Source organism: Syngnathus leptorhynchus, chromosome 4 (assembly GCF_054491065.1).
Source record: "Syngnathus leptorhynchus isolate UIUO chromosome 4, UIUO_Slep, whole genome shotgun sequence".
Taxonomy (NCBI): domain Eukaryota; kingdom Metazoa; phylum Chordata; class Actinopteri; order Syngnathiformes; family Syngnathidae; genus Syngnathus; species Syngnathus leptorhynchus.
In genome coordinates, this window is record NC_141198.1 from 1,226,869 (window position 1) to 1,245,173 (window position 18,305).

The 18,305-nt window shown below is 41.2% G+C and overlaps 2 protein-coding genes across 5 annotated transcripts in view; both read right to left on the bottom strand.

The window, feature by feature from the left end:
• The window catches only part of arrdc1a (arrestin domain containing 1a), a 36,043-nt gene extending 34,994 nt beyond the window's left edge, over positions 1-1,049 (bottom strand). For 2 of the 3 annotated variants that reach the window (XM_085909686.1, XM_085909685.1), the window contains exon 1: positions 822-1,049. In XM_085909686.1, coding sequence (XP_085765812.1) covers positions 822-939 — 118 coding nt within the window. In that variant the 5' untranslated portion in view covers positions 940-1,049. The remainder of the gene's footprint in view (positions 1-821) is intronic. The other variant, XM_085909687.1, reaches the window with a different exon arrangement.
• Positions 1,050-8,087: 7,038 nt separating this feature from the next.
• The window catches only part of nelfb (negative elongation factor complex member B), a 40,271-nt gene continuing 30,053 nt past the window's right edge, over positions 8,088-18,305 (bottom strand). For both annotated transcript variants that reach the window (XM_085909683.1, XM_085909684.1), the window contains 9 exons: positions 18,016-18,201; positions 17,734-17,846; positions 17,497-17,599; positions 15,368-15,463; positions 15,127-15,269; positions 14,061-14,167; positions 11,963-12,104; positions 11,715-11,823; positions 8,088-8,408 (listed from right to left, as the gene is read on the bottom strand). In XM_085909683.1, the coding sequence (XP_085765809.1) occupies positions 8,253-8,408; positions 11,715-11,823; positions 11,963-12,104; positions 14,061-14,167; positions 15,127-15,269; positions 15,368-15,463; positions 17,497-17,599; positions 17,734-17,846; positions 18,016-18,201 (1,155 nt within the window). In that variant the 3' untranslated portion in view covers positions 8,088-8,252. The remainder of the gene's footprint in view (positions 8,409-11,714; positions 11,824-11,962; positions 12,105-14,060; positions 14,168-15,126; positions 15,270-15,367; positions 15,464-17,496; positions 17,600-17,733; positions 17,847-18,015; positions 18,202-18,305) is intronic.

Consider the following 18,305-nt stretch of genomic DNA (forward strand, 5'->3'; position numbering starts at 1 on the left):
AAACTGACAAATAACTTTTTTTCAAATCATACGAGTAAAAACTGGTCAAATATTTAAATAAAAAAAACACATTAAAAGTGAAGACAATTTGCAATTCTAGTAATGACACACGAATTTGATGCAAAATTTGTCTTTGCGGGCCATATAAAATGATGTGGGGGGCCGTATCTATTCACTCAATAGTTGTTGTTTTTTTAAAACCAAATCACCAGCAGGGAAATATTCAAATAAGAATAAACTGTTGTTACAAATAAGTAACCTTGAGTTTGGGCCTTGAGTTTGATACCTGTGCACTATTGTGACAAGTTGGAGGTTTTGTTTTTTAATTTGAGATTCCCCACTTTTACTAGAAAGAGGTTAAAACAGTTCTTCATTTCTTGAGGAGATGTATTTCATACACGCACGCGCACCACTGTATGTACATGTATGTACAGACATATGTACACTGTATAGCTGTTAAGGTGAACTGCAATGGTGCACACTTACACAAAATACTCCTTTTGAATATTAAAATGACCATTAGCTAATTAGCTACAAATTGTTAATGCCCTTTATTCGGTAAACCTGTAGTGTTTTTCCCAACAGGGACGCATCATTTTGAATAAATAAAAAATAATAGTTTCTATTTTAAATACAGTACTCCCAATAGTAATTCTAAAAATAAAAATCAATCCATGCATATCATTAGGAGTAAAGCAGTCAAGCCAGCCGTCTTTTGTTTCACAGTAAATTCAACTGAGGTTTAACTTCCTTGTTTTGTGACGCATTATTTTCCCCTCTCGATGACAAGAAAAACCTGAGTAACCTGTGAACTGACTTACCTTTACATAGAAGCTTTTGGCCCACCTTGATCGTCACGGCTCCCGTGATAGACTGACCAGGAGTGTAAAGTTCTTTACTGTTGTCAAATGTGATCTGAAATAATTCAATTTTGCCCATGTTCGTCCCGATCCGATAAGACGGCGACAGTCACCTGTGCGATCCAACCCTTCCAAGACCGCCCCTTTGGTCACGTCACGACATTCCCAAGGTGGCTTGAGTCACTACCACTCAATCCAACATGTCTTGATAAGGTAACTGTGTTTTACAAGTCGCTAGAGGGTGACAAATATGGTAAGTGGATTCAACATGTAAAACCTGAGGCAATTTCAGGTTAGATTGTATGGTTCAAGGACGTCTTTTTGAGTTGGCATAATTTTAAATAGTTGGTATCAGTTTTGTTATTGATGTGTATGGGGTTTTCTGGCAATTCTTTTTAACATTCAAAAATTCAACTAAGATTTAATGAAGATATCAGCAACATCTTTCTGAGACATCATAATTTAACATACGAGTTGAAATAATTGCATTTTCATTAACTATTGAGTCGGCAGCTACAGGCAATCCTTGACATTTTAAAAGGCAAGTTTTGACGATCTGGAATTAACATTGTAGATACCGCTAAAATAAACTAAATACGATTTTAATGATTGAAATATATATTCTTATACGTAATTGTGACTAGTCAAATCGACATTTAATTCAGTTTGTCCTATTGTCTCGCCTCGGACAAATGACATTCATTCTTTTTTAAATTGATGTGTATAGAATTTCTCATTCTTCCCATGAATACATTTTTAAGCCAAAATGCAATGGAGATTTTACTTGTATTTTACTGTATCCACAAATTTGTTTGTCTATTTAATTGGTGCAATTGTGCAATTATTGGAATCTTGTACACCAGAAATATATCTCAGCAAGAAATGATTAACCGTTTTAACCTCTTTCTAGTAAAAGAGGGGATTCTCAAATTATAAAACAAAACCTTTAACTTGTCACAATAGTGGAATTAAGTATAATTACCAATTGTAGCCTAGTGAACAGACAATAGTGTGACAGGATATTGTACACTAGTTGTAAAATTCTACCTCTTTTCACTCCATCACAACACAGCAAGACAATCAGAAAGAGTTTTAATGATCGTGAACAGTTCTTGTCACCATCAAAATTTTTTTGCAGTGAGACAATTGTTCGAGATTATGAAATCAGTGAACATTTCTTCGACTAACGTATTGGCCCGAATATAAAACAACCCGGATTATAAGACGACCCCCTCGTTTTCAAGACTCAAGTTTGAAAAAATACTTTTTGAACACCAAATTTAATTTTATACAGAAAATAATCACAGTACATCTGAAACAACGGATGAAAACAATATATTCGAGAGAACAAGCATGTCACACTGCTCGAAAAAATTAAAGGAACAGTTTTTTATCAGGGTATAGCATGAATTCAATTAAACTTTTCTGATACAGTTATGGTCAGGCACGTGGCAGAGGGGGTTGTTAATCACTTTCAGTTGCATTGGTGTTGATGGAATTAAGAAAAGGAACACTAGAGGGGCAACAACGAGATGGTCCCAAAAACAGGACTGGTTTTGCAGGTGGAGGCCATTTCAAGGTCCTACCTCTTGATCTTTTTTAACTGTTTTTCCACAAGTGTTGGCTTTAGCAAGAGTCATTATTGCGACTGGAAGCATGAGGCAATTTCTTCACCCTCCTGAAGTTGCGCAGATTGTCCAACTCCACCAGGATGACACATCCATGCGTGCTGTTGCAAGAAGATTTGATGTGTCTCCCGGTACAATCTCCAGAGCATGGAGGAGATTCCAGGAGACAGGCAGTTATTCTAGGAGAGCTGCACAGGGCCGTAGACGGTCCTCATCCCATCAGCAGGACTGATATCCGCTGCTTTGTGCAAGCCCTACAGAATGACCTTCAGCAGGCTACTGGTGTGAATGTTTTTGCCCAAACAGTCAGAAACAGACTTCACGAGGGTGGCCTCAGGGCACGACGTCCTGTAGTATGCCCTATGATCACTACTCAGCACCGTGGAGCTGGATTGGCATTCGCCATAGAACACCGGAATCCGCAAGTCCGCCACTGGCGCCTTGTGCTTTTCACAGATGAGAGCAGGTTTACTCTGAGCAACCCCCCCCCGGTTGTGTAGTTGTTTTGTTTGATGTGTATGGATTGTTTCAATGTATAAAAAAAAAAAGAGAAATTGGATCAGTCCCCGGGTGAAGACTATTCATTGAATGATTCGTTTGAATGAATCTTTTGAGTGAACTGATTCTAAAGATTCAGTTGACCTGAAAATAACTGGAATTCCCATCACTACACTGAATCCAACTTAAATGGAAAGTATATTCGGTAAAGTCCCTCCTCTATCTAACGCTCGCTGCTGATTGGTCGTTCGTGAAGATTTACAAGTGAGTGACAGACAGCTTTGCTGTTATCCCACCCGACACACAAGTCAGTGTCAAGTCAAGTTTATTTGTATACCCCTAAATCACAAGCAGTTTCAAAGGGCTTCACATAGACAAACAATTGACAATTATTCTCAAAGCATCCCCTGATCTTGAACTCCCAAAAGGGCAAGGGAAAACTCAAAAAAACCCTACCGGGGGAAAAATGAGAAACCTTGAGAAGGGACCACAGATGGAAGGATTCCCCCTTTCAGGATAACCAGGCTGCAATGGATGCAAAGAGGGCACATAAAATACATAATATGGAAATCAAAAAGTGAATGTCCAGGCCAAAGCGAAGAGCTGTCGGAGGAGCCCTCGATCGTCCTGGCAGTGTCTTCAAGGAGGGTAATCCACTGCAGTTCCCTCATTCTGAATTGGTCCACGAGAATCTAGACAGCCGCTGTCAGCTTGGGTGTCACCTCACCACCTAACCACCTCCCCAGCCGGGGAGGGGTGGGGGGAGTGGGGTCGGGGAGAGGGGGCAAAAACAAACTCCAGCCGAATCGGCCACTACAGGTTAATTGAAGGCCATATCATAGAAATATGTCTTTAAACGTGTCTTAAATGCTTCTACTGAGGTAGCACGTTTGTGAGCTAAAATTACCTGAGAAAAGATTATGCATTTTTTTATATAATCGCTTGTCAAGAATGTGTATTTGACTACTTGCTGTTTATTTAGGTTTATTGCACAATGCACACAAATATAAACAATAATAAAATACAAAAATAAATAAAAAGATAATGAAACAAAGACATTGGGCCATTAGGTGACCTCATTACACAATATACCTACATTTTTTTATTTTGGGGGACACACCAACACAACACTTAACGTATAACACATATACATATTGTCATATAAAGCTGTTAACCAAATGTCAGATTTTTCTGTTTTTATGCGCAAAAATAAAAACAAGGAATAAAACATACAAACACCAGACAAGTTTTAAAATAAGAGTTTATGAAAATAATAATAAAAGTACATTTCAAACCACTAATCTAATGTGAAATCGCAGTAGATAGATTGGATAACAATATTTATGTGTAGAAATGCATACACATGTTATTTAAAAACTACTATATGTATTATAAAATAAAGATTTCCCAAAGAAAAGCGTAATGTCCCCGCTGTTGCATACTCAGGTTATATCAGAGTTCAAACTAGGCTTGCAGTTTCCGAATGCCATACGTTAGGGTGACCAGATCTCCTCTTGTCCTACTTTTGAGCCCTAACAAAATGTCTGGAGGGAATTTCAAAGATCGTCCGGGATTTTGTTGGACTGCCTCAAACATGATACATGTACAGTACATTGTCAATAAAATTGCCACTCCGTTCAATTTTACTCAAGTGCGAAGGCCCATTCATTTACAGTATTGGCCTGAATATAAAACGACTCAGATTATAAAACGACCCGCTTTTATAAAGACTAAAGTTTGAAAAAAGACTTTTTGAACAGCAAATGTAATTTTTTATACAGAAAATAATCACAGTACATCTGAAACAAACGATTGTAACAATATATTCGAGAGAAAAAGTATGTTATTTTGCCATATTCAAATCATGCAAAAACTGTCTATCACATCTTAATATCTGAACATTTAAATATGTAAACTAAAATGCAATCACATTTGTAAATGAATGGCTTCTGGTTTTTGAAATGTAAATAAACCAATCTACTGTGATAAAACAACAAAATTGCAATGACTGCATTAACCATCAAAGTGAAGTCTAACTGTAACTGTAGTCTTGAAACAAATCTGAATAAGGAAAAACATTGCAATAAAATAATGCAAACTGCTACTGCTATTTTTATTTTTCTTCTTCGTGACAGGGGTTCGCTTTGGCCTAGGGAGTTAAGTTCAGCATTCAGTTTGAAGATAGCTGGCGTCATCTAGCGTTGTGAATGGGTATAATGTCTAGACCCCGAATATAAGACGACCCCCACTTTTTCAGTCTTATTTCAATGCTAAAAACACCGTCTTATATTCGGGCCAATACAGTAGTTGCGATTTTGGGCCAACGCTGAAGAAAACATGCACTATGTGCGCACACCCTAAACTTTGCAGTTCAGTGAGATATGCGCTTAAAGTTTCAAAACTGATTTTACAGTATGCATTACAATGCATGCAAATGAAGTATTGAAGAAAGTACGTGGTTATTACAGATTGTGTGGAGTTTGCATGTTCTCCCCGTGTCCGCGTGGGTTTTCTCCGGGCACTCTGGTTTCCTCCCACATCGCAAAAACATGCTGGGTAGGCCGATTGAGCACTCCAAATTGCCCCTCGGTGTGAGTGCGAGTGCGGATGGTTGTTCGTCTCTGTGTGCCCTGCGATTGGCTGGCAACCAGTTCAGGGTGTCCCCCGCCTGCTGCCCGATGACGGCTGGGATAGACTCCAGCACGCGCGCGACCCCTGTGGGGACTAAGCGGTTCAGAAAATGGATGGATGGATAGATAGTTTATATCCATGGTGCATACAGTAGCTAAATCTGGATGTTGGCGAACGAGCAATGTTATGCTGGAGTCGCCAGATGCTTTTGTCGCAAAGAAGTTTTGAACATGTTAAAAGTCACTGCAATAAGAAAAACAGTTTGCAACCTTTTAGGAACCTTGACAAGAAAACAACATTCATTAAGTTCACAAAAAGTGTCTTAAACTGGAACGAGAGGTACTACTTGAGCTTGCTTCCGTTTCGACATGAAGCTGACAGAGTGAGGTGTGTTAAGTGTCGCATTTTAAAATGGGTAAATTATTTTATGTCATTTCATTTTGGAATAAGGCTTTAAAAATAAAATTTGGAAAACACGAAATGCTGTGAATACCTTTTGGATGCATTATATATCAAAAATTATTTGCAACACTGCATACTGTTGGCAGTGCTTTACTTTGAGATAATTCGTCAAGAGACATTGTTTATTGTCTACTCTGACAATGTAATTGTATCAATAACACTGCTCACTCAAAACTGTTGCAAATTATTCACATTTTTAACACTGGTTGAGTGGTAACTCTACTGAAACGCATAAATACAAAATATGAAAATATCAGAATCAGCTTATATCATTTGAGATGGGGTAGGATAGCCAGCTCAGTGGCCTAGTAGTAGAGTGTTCGCCCTGAGACTGGAAGGTTGTGGGTTCAAACCCCGGCCGGGTCATACCAAAGACTATAAAAATAGAACCCATTGCCTCCCTGCTTGGCACTCAACATTAAGGGTTGGAATTGGGAGGTTAGATCACCAAATGATTCCCGAGCGCAGCACCGCTGGGGATGGACCAAAATCCCATGGGGATGAGTTAAATGCAGAAGACAAATTTCACCTCACCCAGATGTGTGTGTGATGATGATCATTGGGACTTTAACTTTATAAGGGTAGGATGCAAAGAGTTCTGATTTCCCCCTTGGTTTCCCACATTCTACCATGGCACCATTGAGAGCGTCCTCTCCAGTTGTGTGGGGTGGTGGCTGCTCTGAGTACAACATGAAGGCCCTGCAGCGCATAGTGACCACTGAGAGTAAAATCATCGGGGCTCCACTCCCCTCCCTGAAGGAAGTTTACGCCTCCTGTCTCACCCGCAAAGCGCAAAGCGGCCGCGATTGTGTGTGATGCGAGTCACCCCGCTCACTCTTTGTTTGTACTTCTGCCCTCTAGGAAGTGGTACAGATGCCTGCGCTCCCGCACCACCAGACTCAGAGACAGCTTCGTGCTCCAAGCTGTCCGGATCCTGAATTCCCTCCCCCCTCTCTCTGTTAGAGATGTTCCAACTCTAACTTATTTTGCAAGAACCACACGGGAGACAGTATGCCCTTTGAACACTTGCAAGTGGAGAATTTGTTCGTTACTGTAGATACAGCAATGTCCGAACAAAGTCTGCCGTTGGAGTCATGCAAGAGGCTATTTATTGAGAGAAGAAGGGTGGGGGTGAGAGTGGCCAAGGTGGGGTTGACAATTTACATGTGTGGTGGCCAAGGTGGGGGTGACAATTTACATGTGTGGTGTGTGGTGGTCACCTCAGCAAATGGTTAAAACAAAGTTCATCATTCTAGTCTACATCCCAACATAATCATACGATCAAGATAGTTCATAAACCCTAACACCCTCTGCTACATGACGTCCTGTTCTTTTGCGCTATGATCTGGCTGTCTGCTATTAGCGCGCTTGCTCCCTTTTGCTGCTCTTATTTGTCTATTTATTCATTCATTCATTCATTTTCTGAACCGCTTAGTCCCCACGGGGGTCGCGGGCATGCTGGAGCCTATCCCAGCCGTCATCGGGCAGTAGGCGGGGGACACCCTGAACTGGTTGCCAACCAATCGCAGGGCACACAGAGACGAACAACCATTCGCACTCATACCTAGGGACAATTTGGAGTGCTCAATCGGCCTATCAAGCATGTTTTGGGGATGTGGGAGGAAACCGGAGTGCCCGGCGAAAACCCACGCGGACACGGGGAGAACATGCAAACTCCACACAGGGAGGGCCGGAGGTGGAATCGAACCCGCACCCTCCTAACTGTGAGGCGGACGTGCTACCCACTGCCCCACCGAGCCGCCCTTATTTATTTATTTATTGTTTATTTATTTGGGTTATTTGCTTATTACTTATTCGTTGCTCTTGTCTGTTCGTTTTTACTCTTGGTGCTATTTGATGTGAGTGTTGTGTACTGTATCTAGTCACCGTGGGACGGTGGGAAGTGTAATTTCGATCTCTTTGTGTGCCTTGACGTGAAGAAATTGACAATAAAGCGGACTTTGACTTTGAATACAAAAATAGCTAGAGACAATAAAGCAGAAATTCAAAAGCTGAAAAAACCTTTATGAAACATTCATACAATGAAATCTTAATAGAAATTATTATACAAATACACATTTAAAACTCCAAAGCTTAAATGTATATTTCCAAGTTAACATGTCGCTATAATTACATTCAGTCTCAATTGAAATGCTTCTATGCGTCTCCTATGTCACAAAAGTGTAGTCGGAGTAGAGGCAGTGGTGGGAACATTGACGGGATGCAGGCTGAGATCCAGGGATGGAGTTTCCTCTGGCACAGGAGAACTCTTCTGGGCCTCAAGCTTCTCGATGATTTGGCTGTGTAGCTCCTTCACTGGATCGCTGCTCTATAATTATCAACCAATATTAGAATAATAAATGTTAATTAGCCAATTTAATGGCTCTTATATTTTGTTTCCATTCCGAGGTAGATTAAAAAACGTTTGCCAAACAAGCACATTTCGATGAAACAAAGTTCAGCTGAACATGTTTGATAATCATGTTTCTTTTGATAATTTATCTGAGAAGACAAAAAAAAAAAAGAAGTCAAGTACTTTCTGGACTATAAGCTACTTTTTGCACATGCTTTGAACCCTGCGGCTTGTAGTCCGGTGCAGCATATCTATGGAGTTTTCGTGATGTCGAATACACTTGTTAGTAAAAAGGTTGTGGACCGCTATTGTGCGGCACCACTTGGCTTGGTGGAGGGATATGTGACCAGACACACGGTCACTGGGGAGAAGAGTGGTGCCGCCAGGCAAATAGTGCCGCATAATTGACACGAACAAGAGACAGAACGAGATCAAAACGGATATCATTGGAGAAAGGAAGCTTTTATACACAAACCCTCATTATGGGGGACAAAAGATAAGTTAGCGGAGAGCGCTGTTACGGATTTCTACCTTTAAAGTCAGGAAAGCGGATGCGTCTTTTTGGATTTCTCTTTGGAATTGTTGATCTTATAGACCAGCAGTCCCCAACCACCGGACCGCGGACCGGTACCGGTCCGTGGGTCACTTGGCACCGGTCCGCCAAGCCGCACAGAATTATATATATTTTTTTATCGAAGATCTATTAATTCAGGTCATGCTCGTCCCGGTCACGTGACATGTTTCCACAGTCGAGCCCGCAAAGCTAGCAAAAACAAGTAAGAATTTATTTTGAAAAATATTGGCGATTCTCTCCCAATTACATCCGTCGGTTCAGGTCAAGACACTCGTCTCGGTCACGTGACATGTCACCTCAGTCGAGCCCGCGAAGCAAGCAACAATGAGCAAGAAACAGAGATGTTTGTAAAGCTTCTTCGGAAAGGGAAAAAGGCCCATTGAGGAGACGGATGAAGAAGAGGCAAAGATTTCCAAGAAAAGGAAAGCTGCATTGAAAAGAACATTTCTGGAGTCCTACTTAAAATATGGATTTATCGCCACAGGTGACTGACGCGCCAAGCCCACTCCGCATATGTGGCGACAGGCTAGCTAACGAGGCAATGAAGCCTCCAAAACTGCTTCGGCACATGGAGACCAAGCATCCTGCATTAAAAGATAAACCTTAACCACTTGGGGTGTCATTGTCTCCGATTACACCTAGATGGGACCGGCTCGTTTGTGATAAACAACCTCAGTGCTCTCACTAATTCAACATAATCCGGAAGGGTCACACCCACCACCTGCCGCTGACCGTCGACGGAGCTGTGGTGGAGAGAGTGAGTAGCACCAGATTCCTGGGGGTGCACATCAGTGAGGACCTCTCCTGGACCACCAACACTGCGTCGCTGGCGAAGAAGGCCCAGCGCCGCCTGTACTTTCTGCGGAAACTCAGGCGGGCAAGTGCTCCTCCCGCCGTCATGACCACATTCTACCGTGGCACCATTGAGAACGTCCTCTCCAGCTGCATCGCTGTGTGGGGTGCTGGCTGCTCTGAGTACAACATGAAGGCCCTGCAGCGCATAGTGACCACTGCGAGTAAAATCATCGGGGCTCCACTCCCCTCCCTGAAGGAAGTTTACGCCTCCCGTCTCACCCGCAAAGCGGCTGCGATTGTGTGTGATGAGAGTCACCCCGCTCACTCTTTGTTTGTACTTCTGACCTCTAGGAAGAGATACAGATGCCTGCGCTCCCGCACCACCAGACTCAGGGACAGCTTCGTGCTCCAAGCTGTCCGGATCCTGAATTCCCTCCCCCCTCCACCCTCTGCTACATGACGTCCTGTTCTTTTGCGCTATGATTTGGCTGTCTGCTATTAGCGCGCTTGCTCCATTTTGCTGCTCTTATTTGTCTCTTTATTTATTTATTGTTTATTATTTGGGTTATTTGCTTATTACTTATTTGTTGCTCTTGTCTGTTCGTTTTTACTCTTTGTGCTGTTTGATGTGCGTGTTGTGTACTGTCTAGTCACCGTGGGACGGTGGGAAACGTAATTTCGATCTCTTTGTGTGCCTGGCATGTGAAGAAATTGACAATAAAGCGGACTTTGACTTTGATAATGGTGAGTTTTAATTTTATGTCGTTTATACTTGTTTTTATGCCAGTCGTATCATTCTATTTCATCGTATTTATATATTACAAATGTATTATTTGTTGACATAATTGTATTATTTATTTACATAAAGGCCGGTCCGCGAAAATATTTCTGACACGTAACCGGTCCGTGGCGCAAAAAAAGGTTGTTATAGACCACACGCACATACCACACTGCCGACTGCAAGCTAGATTGCTTGGCAGCGGCGACAGCAGCAACAAGCTGCGCAGTGCAGATTCAATCCTCCGTGGTGGCGAATAAATTACGGTTTGAGAGGCTTGTGGAATTGAGCCGGGGGAAGCTCCACTGAGAGGCTGGAGAAACAATTTTTGATGTGTGCGCATCGTGTGTTGCAGACTGGTCGCAGAGGTTCTGCGCGACCCAATACGTTGGTCACGTGATGCAACGCGGCAATTGTCTTCGCGCGCCCGCACAATATAAATAAGCCTCAATTTTGCACATATGGTCTACTTGTGCATAGAGTACCTATGCATTTATTTGTAAGCATTGGCCAATGTTTCTATCATCGATTGCTGTTGATTAACTTTGCCAACCTGTTCGATAGTATACGTCGCTAAGTACACCTGTAAATTCTCTTTTTCAGGACATACCAAACTGTATTTATTGACTGCACCATGTGAGTTTAATAGCTGTGATTGATTGTCCCTCTTTCCTCAGTTTCAAAATAGGTTTCTTTGCTTACATAGGCTCTCTGGCCTTCATTTGTTGATCAACAGCAAATGCAGTTTTCACAGGTGAAACCCAAAGCCAAAAACAAGCACAATCTAATGTTTAAGCGATCAATCTAAAAGGCCAATCTAAAACACCTGAATTAGAAATACCCATCAGTTATGTGTTCCAATCATTTAGCTCACTTGAAAAATAAAAGTTGTTTAACACAAATTCAGAATTTTTGTCTTACTTTCGCCTGAAATGTCTTCAGTGTACAAGAAAAACAAAGGAATTGATCTTGCGATTCCAATACTTTTGGCGATGACTATACATCTAAATTGGACAAAGCTATTAAAAGAATGAATGATTCTGTATTAAAGATGGATATTAGTATTTCAATCTCATGGACCAAACTCAAAATGGCCCCTACATAACTCAGAAATTGATTGAAAACGTAAACTAACCTGTTTAGGCGGTTCCAGTGTTTTCATCAGCGTTTCCATATATGAAGGCAACACCTTGTGATGCAGGTGCAGCAGCATACGTAGACTATGTCTGTGAACATTCTCTTTACTGTTAAATGCAAGAAAAAAACAACTTTAATTCAAATGTCAAGAAATGTACTAGAACAGGTAACAAGTTAATTTTTGCAATTGTTCAATGGGAAATTCAAGACAGGACAACATTCTATTATCGGTTAAGAAAAGCAAACCTGGAAAAAGTCGTCAATAGGAAGCCATCAAAAACAACTGAACAAAATTCTTCTCCTCCAAACTCATCTGAGAGCAATGTGAGGTGTCCGGTAAGCAAGTGAAGGAAAATGTCACCAAAAGCCATGTCATTGTAAGTCTCCACTGAAGGGAAAGAAGACAAAGAAATGTTATGACAAGGTTTGTTTGATACCACTTTTTTTGTTTTTTTTAGACCAAACCCAGTACAAGTACTCAATTCTCGAGTAGTCACTGACACTAAGTACCGATGTCACTAGTACATTTGACATACATTTCCCCCAAAAAACAGTGACAGATAATTTTAAATGAAAACTTATGTATTACAACACAGCGACTTACATTTGAATTTTTTCAAAAGTTTTCTAAATTAAAAAAAAAAAAAAAAAAAAAAAAAGGGAAACCGCGATAAACGAACTGCGATGTAGCAAGGGATTGCTGTCATTTTAATTTCAAGTGACGTCAGCAGCGCGGCGGTTGTTTACATAAAGGACAAAGATTCGATCACGGGATGACGAAGGGCCCCACGTACTACCGGCATCATTAGCGGCTTTGTTTGTAGGTGACACGGAGGACAAAGAGTTTGAAGGATTTAATGATTTTGAGTGACACAGAAGGTTTGAAAAACTATTATGGCTTTTACGCACGCCCGGTCCAACTCGACGGAGCTCTCACCTCCGTGGATGGAAGTCGGGGGCCGGCGCTCGGCCGGGTGGCTGTCCGGGGACGGTGGATGGGGCTCGGACATGGCTTTTACGCACGCCCGGTCATACTCTACGGAGCTTTCTTTCACCTCCGTGGATGGAAGTCTGGGGAAGGCGCACGGCCGGGTGGCTGTCCGGGGACGGTGGATGGGGCTCGGACATGGCTTTTACGCACGCCCGGGCCTATTCTATGGAGCTCTCTTACACCTCCGTGGCTGGAAGTTCAGTAGTTGTAGCCTCGTTGAACTCTTGTTTTGTTAAATAAAGAGCCGTTTACCAAACCCACGTCTTTGCTTGTACTTTGTTAACGCTACAATATAGTTATATGCTAGATCTGTGGAATAACGACGAGGCTGACGTCAGGGCCCACGCGCGGCGTTGTTGACAAAGGCAGAGGAATTTGATCGATGGATTTAATGATTTGGAGTGACACAGACGGTTTGATAATGTTGCTGTAATATGATAGTTATTTTAAATATACTTTATATATCGTTATATGGGTCTGTGGAATAATTAGAAATGCAAATCACGACGAGTCCGACGGCGCGCGTACGCGGCATTGTTTACATAAAGGACGATCGATGGGTTTAATGAATTGGAGTGACACAGATGGTTTTATAAACGTGTTATTTATGTAATAGTTATTATAATAACTCTGAATGTTACGTCAGGGCCGTTCTCAGCTCTTCGTTTGTGTTTATGTGACGTTAGCATACCTATTGTTTAGCCTGTTGTTGCTCGTTCATGTCTGTTCTTGGTGGTGGATTTTGACGAATAAATTTTCCCCAAAAGTGCGATTTATACTCCGGTGCGACTTAAATATGTTTTTTTTTTCACTTTATTGTGCATCCATCCTCCGTCTGTCCGCCCGTTCAGCCATTGTACCTCTTGTCCCCACGGGACATCTGAACGTGGCATCTTTGAGCCGGGTTAATTTAATTATCTATGCTTTATTTTGTCCTCTGACAAACATGACAACTAGACTCTGATTTATTGATTTCAATGTGGGGCTGATTATTCATGTGCTGCAACTGCTCATCTGACACAGAATTCAAAGAGTGACACAGAACTTGTCCTCAGTAACAGATTGACAGACTTTCCGTCAGTATTGACGCAAGAAAATTGCAATAATTTCCATCCATAGGCAAGGAATCTGATATAACACTCAATAGCAAACGATGGGTTTAAGGGACAGTCCAGTCAATAACTTGTCGTCACATCCGTTCCAACATGGCACTGTAGATTAAATTGACACGTGACAGAGATTTGCACACTGTAAGCGTTGTATTTTTTAACTGATATTTGTATCTTCAGGGAATCAATGAGCAATGGTGTGTGTTCTGGTTCTCTACTTTGAAAAAACATCGTGGATTCTCACCTAGGGCAGGTAGCAACCTTTGTAAGGCATTCTTGTTTCTCAGCTTGGCAATGTGAAGAATGTAATAGAGACCCATTTCACAGGCCACTCTGTTCTCCTGCAGGTATCTGAGACAGATCCAACCAAAAATGTGACAAAGTCAAAATTTTAAAAACAAACGTTTAAATCAAGTGTGCTAGGCAGTATAAGTTAGACATAAATTGGGGAAAGTTAAATAGCTCTTGGTATTGTTTTACGCTTTTTTTTTTTTTTTACCTTCTGACAAAACCAATTTATTCAGCACCAAATAATTTGTTGAGGGCTTGGTACAAGAGCCGACTTTAAGAGATCCACTAAAATGAAAATGCCTGGCAGAAACCGAAAACAGGGAAACAAAAGCTGAAAAATAAAACACCTGAAGAAATTATAATACCTAAAGAAAATAAATCTCGGCTGGATCATTTTCTGCACTTTGTCAAATTTGTCTTCAGTGGAAGCCCTCTGGTTCCTTCTAGGCAATACACATGCTTTCACGGTCAAATAATTTTGGGCTCATTGCCCCACTGTCCACATCCACTCAGTTCAATGGGCCGTCGGTGAAACACTGCTGACCAATGTTCCCCTTTAATTTTCTATCTGACTGAAGACTCACACATAGTACCTACTCACTGATATATATATATATATATATATATATATATATATATAGTTTAGGATCACAAACGGTCTCAAAGACATTTGTCAACAGTTTTAATGGTCGTCAGCCAGTTTTCTTTTCGAAGAGAAATTTTGAACTGAAAAATTGTAATCTTTTACAATTATTTGCAACCTTTTAGGAAGCCTGACACAAAAAAGCATTCACTATGTGCGCAAATACTCCAAGTTCAGTAAGATACGGGTTTTACACTTAAAAATTACTAAATACAATAGAAGAATAAATACAGTTATATTGTGGTTGTAAATGTGACAAAATGTACAAGAGTCAAAATGTATATGAATACTTCTGCAAGGCAATGTATGTATATCTTTCAGAATTAAATTAGTAAAGTATTGAATTTTGTAGAAGATGGGTGATTTTTTTTTTTACCTGGTAAAGGCATCTGGCAAAGTGGTAGGATAGGAAAGTGACGTCTTTTCTTCACTGGGAAGTTTCTGCTCCACACTATAAGTGTGGTCATCCACGACCACTGACATCATGGCAGGCAGAAAGCGGGTCATTAGCTCCAAATCCTACATGCGAGAGTGTGCACAGGAAGGAAAAAAAACACAATATGTCTACCAGAACCAAACAAATCAAGTGTTGCTAATAAGGTGACAATCGTATGTACCAAACGAGGTTCTTTGAACACTTGACTGTCAATCATATCCCACGCTCCTTGACCAAGAGACAGCATCCTCAAAAGCAACATCAGATCGGGACTATCCTGATGACAAATACAGCAGCATGAGTTAAGATTGTTTCATACAATATTTAAGAAAAAGTTGTTTTCGGAAAGGACATTACAACATAGACATACACTGATCCCTCGTTTATTGCTGATAATTGGTTCCAAGAGCAATAAGTGAATATTGAATACGTAGGTGATAATCCGCGATGTGGCGTCAATATTTTTACGATATCAACACAAGACCTTTATAATGGTATTTTTAAACACTTTATTGTATTTTTAAAACCTTTATTGTATTTGTGCTGCTTTTTAAACATTTTAAAGTTAAACTGACTTTTAAAAACGTTCTTTAGGGCTTCACGAAAACTCAAAGTCACAAAAAAAGCGTAAACGTGTCATAGATTTGCTCTGCTTTCGCCATGCTGGCCGGTTGACGCGCCTTTGCGGTGCACAGCAGGGGCACGCATATCCAATGCGGAGCTGCGCGCGCTTATCAGTGCTGATCGCTGTCAACTGTGCCTTTGATACCGGCTGATTAGGGCGTGTATTTAAACCCCGCAAGGCCGACAATCTGCGGTGGTTCGTCTGATACACGTATGCCTGCCACCTGGTTCTGCGGTGGTTCGTCTGATACACGTATGCCTGCCACCTGGTTCTGCTATCCCACCTGATTCCCGTTTGTCTGATCCGCTGTGGAGTGCGCTGTTTCCTCATTCGCTGTTTAGCGAAAGCCCGTTTTTATGATCTGCTCTGGACCGCGTTTGGCTCGACCTTCTGTCTGTCCCTGACCACAAGCTTGCTATGCCGTCTGCTTCAATGACGGAAGCTCGTTAGCTTGCCTCGTCGTTCTGTTCTACAATCATTCCAGCCCACCCTGTCCCATTTAAATTTTGTGAGAGCCTGTGTTGCATTTAGTTGTCCTGCCTTGTTCGTGACAAAAAGAAGTGCCAATCAGAGATGCTGCTGATTCTGCTGACACAAACATAAGTGGAAGAGCGGATACGTAGCACGACTGCGGAAGACTGAGATAAAGAGTGGCTAGAAGTTCTTACTGCTCTAAGCCAATCAGCGGCAAGAATACAGATCAACATGTTCCCATTGGTCTCGTCTCCTCTACCGGCTAATAGTGCGCTATAAAGTCATATGGGCAGACAAAGCCCCGTGCTCCAAGTGACGACGCAAAAAGCCGCGATGCACCGGAATATTCGCAATATTTAATATTCTTAAAAACCCGTGAGGGATTACTGTATACTGTACATCAAAGGCCTACAATTCAGGTAAAGAGTCTATTTCTAGAGATGTTGAACTTGATGTCAACATAAATAAGCCAACATTAACTGAAGAATGATGAAACTATCCCAGCCTTTCTGCAGTTGAGGAAAGTTAAATTAAAGACAAGGACTTTTTAGTTCCATTTTAAATTAAATTTTAGGCCAACTTCACAAAGTTCCTATTGTCCCATATTGTCCAAAGTTGCTACAGTATATAAACAACAACCATCTGCTCTTATCAGTCCCAAGTAAAATCATCGCGTTTTGTTGGTTCCGCTGCCACGATTGTGTGATTTTATTACATAAGGTTACCTTTTTAAGAACGTTAATTTATTTTGAGATTCGAGACCTTTTACAGGCAGAAAATCCCATTAATTCCATGTTGACAATTTTTAGACTTTTGAAAGATTGGTTTAAGAAATCTTAATAGTAATTAAGGCCTTGTTTTTAGGTTCATGGATTGATTGCCCTTTAAGGCCTTAACGCATAGTCATTGATCTAATAATGTAATACTAAAGCCTACTAATCCAGAGGTTTATTTACAGGATTGAAGCGACAAAGGTTTGACAAAAGTATGAAAAGACTTGCATAAATATACACAACGGCAGGTGCGGCAACAATTAAGGAGAGCAATGTGACTTATTGAACAAGCAATGGTTTCCTTCATCCAAAACAGTGCCGGATTTTATGATGGTTGGCCCAAAAATAAAAGAGGGTTTCATAACCATGTTGCAGAAACTTGAACAAAAAGTGCTACCAATTAAGCACTTAGAAAAATATGTGTAATGGCTTTCTCACCCTGGGTAAAGCATCCTGGCTGAGAAGCTCCTGCAGGTTCCTCATGATGGTCAGCACCAGGGTGTTGGAAGCAAATGGGTCACATAGGATCATGGACAGGTCCCTAAAAAGTACAGAAGGCCAATGAATATCCGGTCACATAGGATCATGGACAGGTCTCTAAAAAGTACAGAAGGCCAATGAATATCCCAAAGATCAGAAAAGCTATGCCTAGCCCAATTCCTGTTTTTTTTTTACCCAAGAACTTGCTCTTGTCCTTTCTTGACTCCATCTAAAAATCCTTGCAACTCTCTGGCCCGCTTTCCATCCACAAACTTCTCTCGGATGCAGGCATCTAAGCACCATGTGAACTGTTGCAATTCACAAAATGAAATCATTAAAAACAGTATTAATTTAAACAACCTCCAAAGCATGCAATGTCTGCCTATATGACTATAAAAACTTACATTGCCTTAACTAATAAAGAAATTCAGAACCATATTATTAAAAAAACAACAACAATGTGCTATCCCTTCTTACCTTGTGGCACGGGTCGACAGAACAAATCTCACTTATGTCTAAGTCATGGAGAGACATTAGCAATTCTGCTCGAAGAGTACAGTAGTGGACATTCCGTGTCCGTAGAAACAGTGTTCGCAAAAACTGCAACACCATATCATAAAGCTTTACGTTCTTCCCAATCATCTGGGTCAGCTTCAGGACCACCTACACACGCGCACACACACACGCACGCACGCACAGACACACACACATACACACACACACATACACACACACAAACACAACACAAACACAACACACACACAACA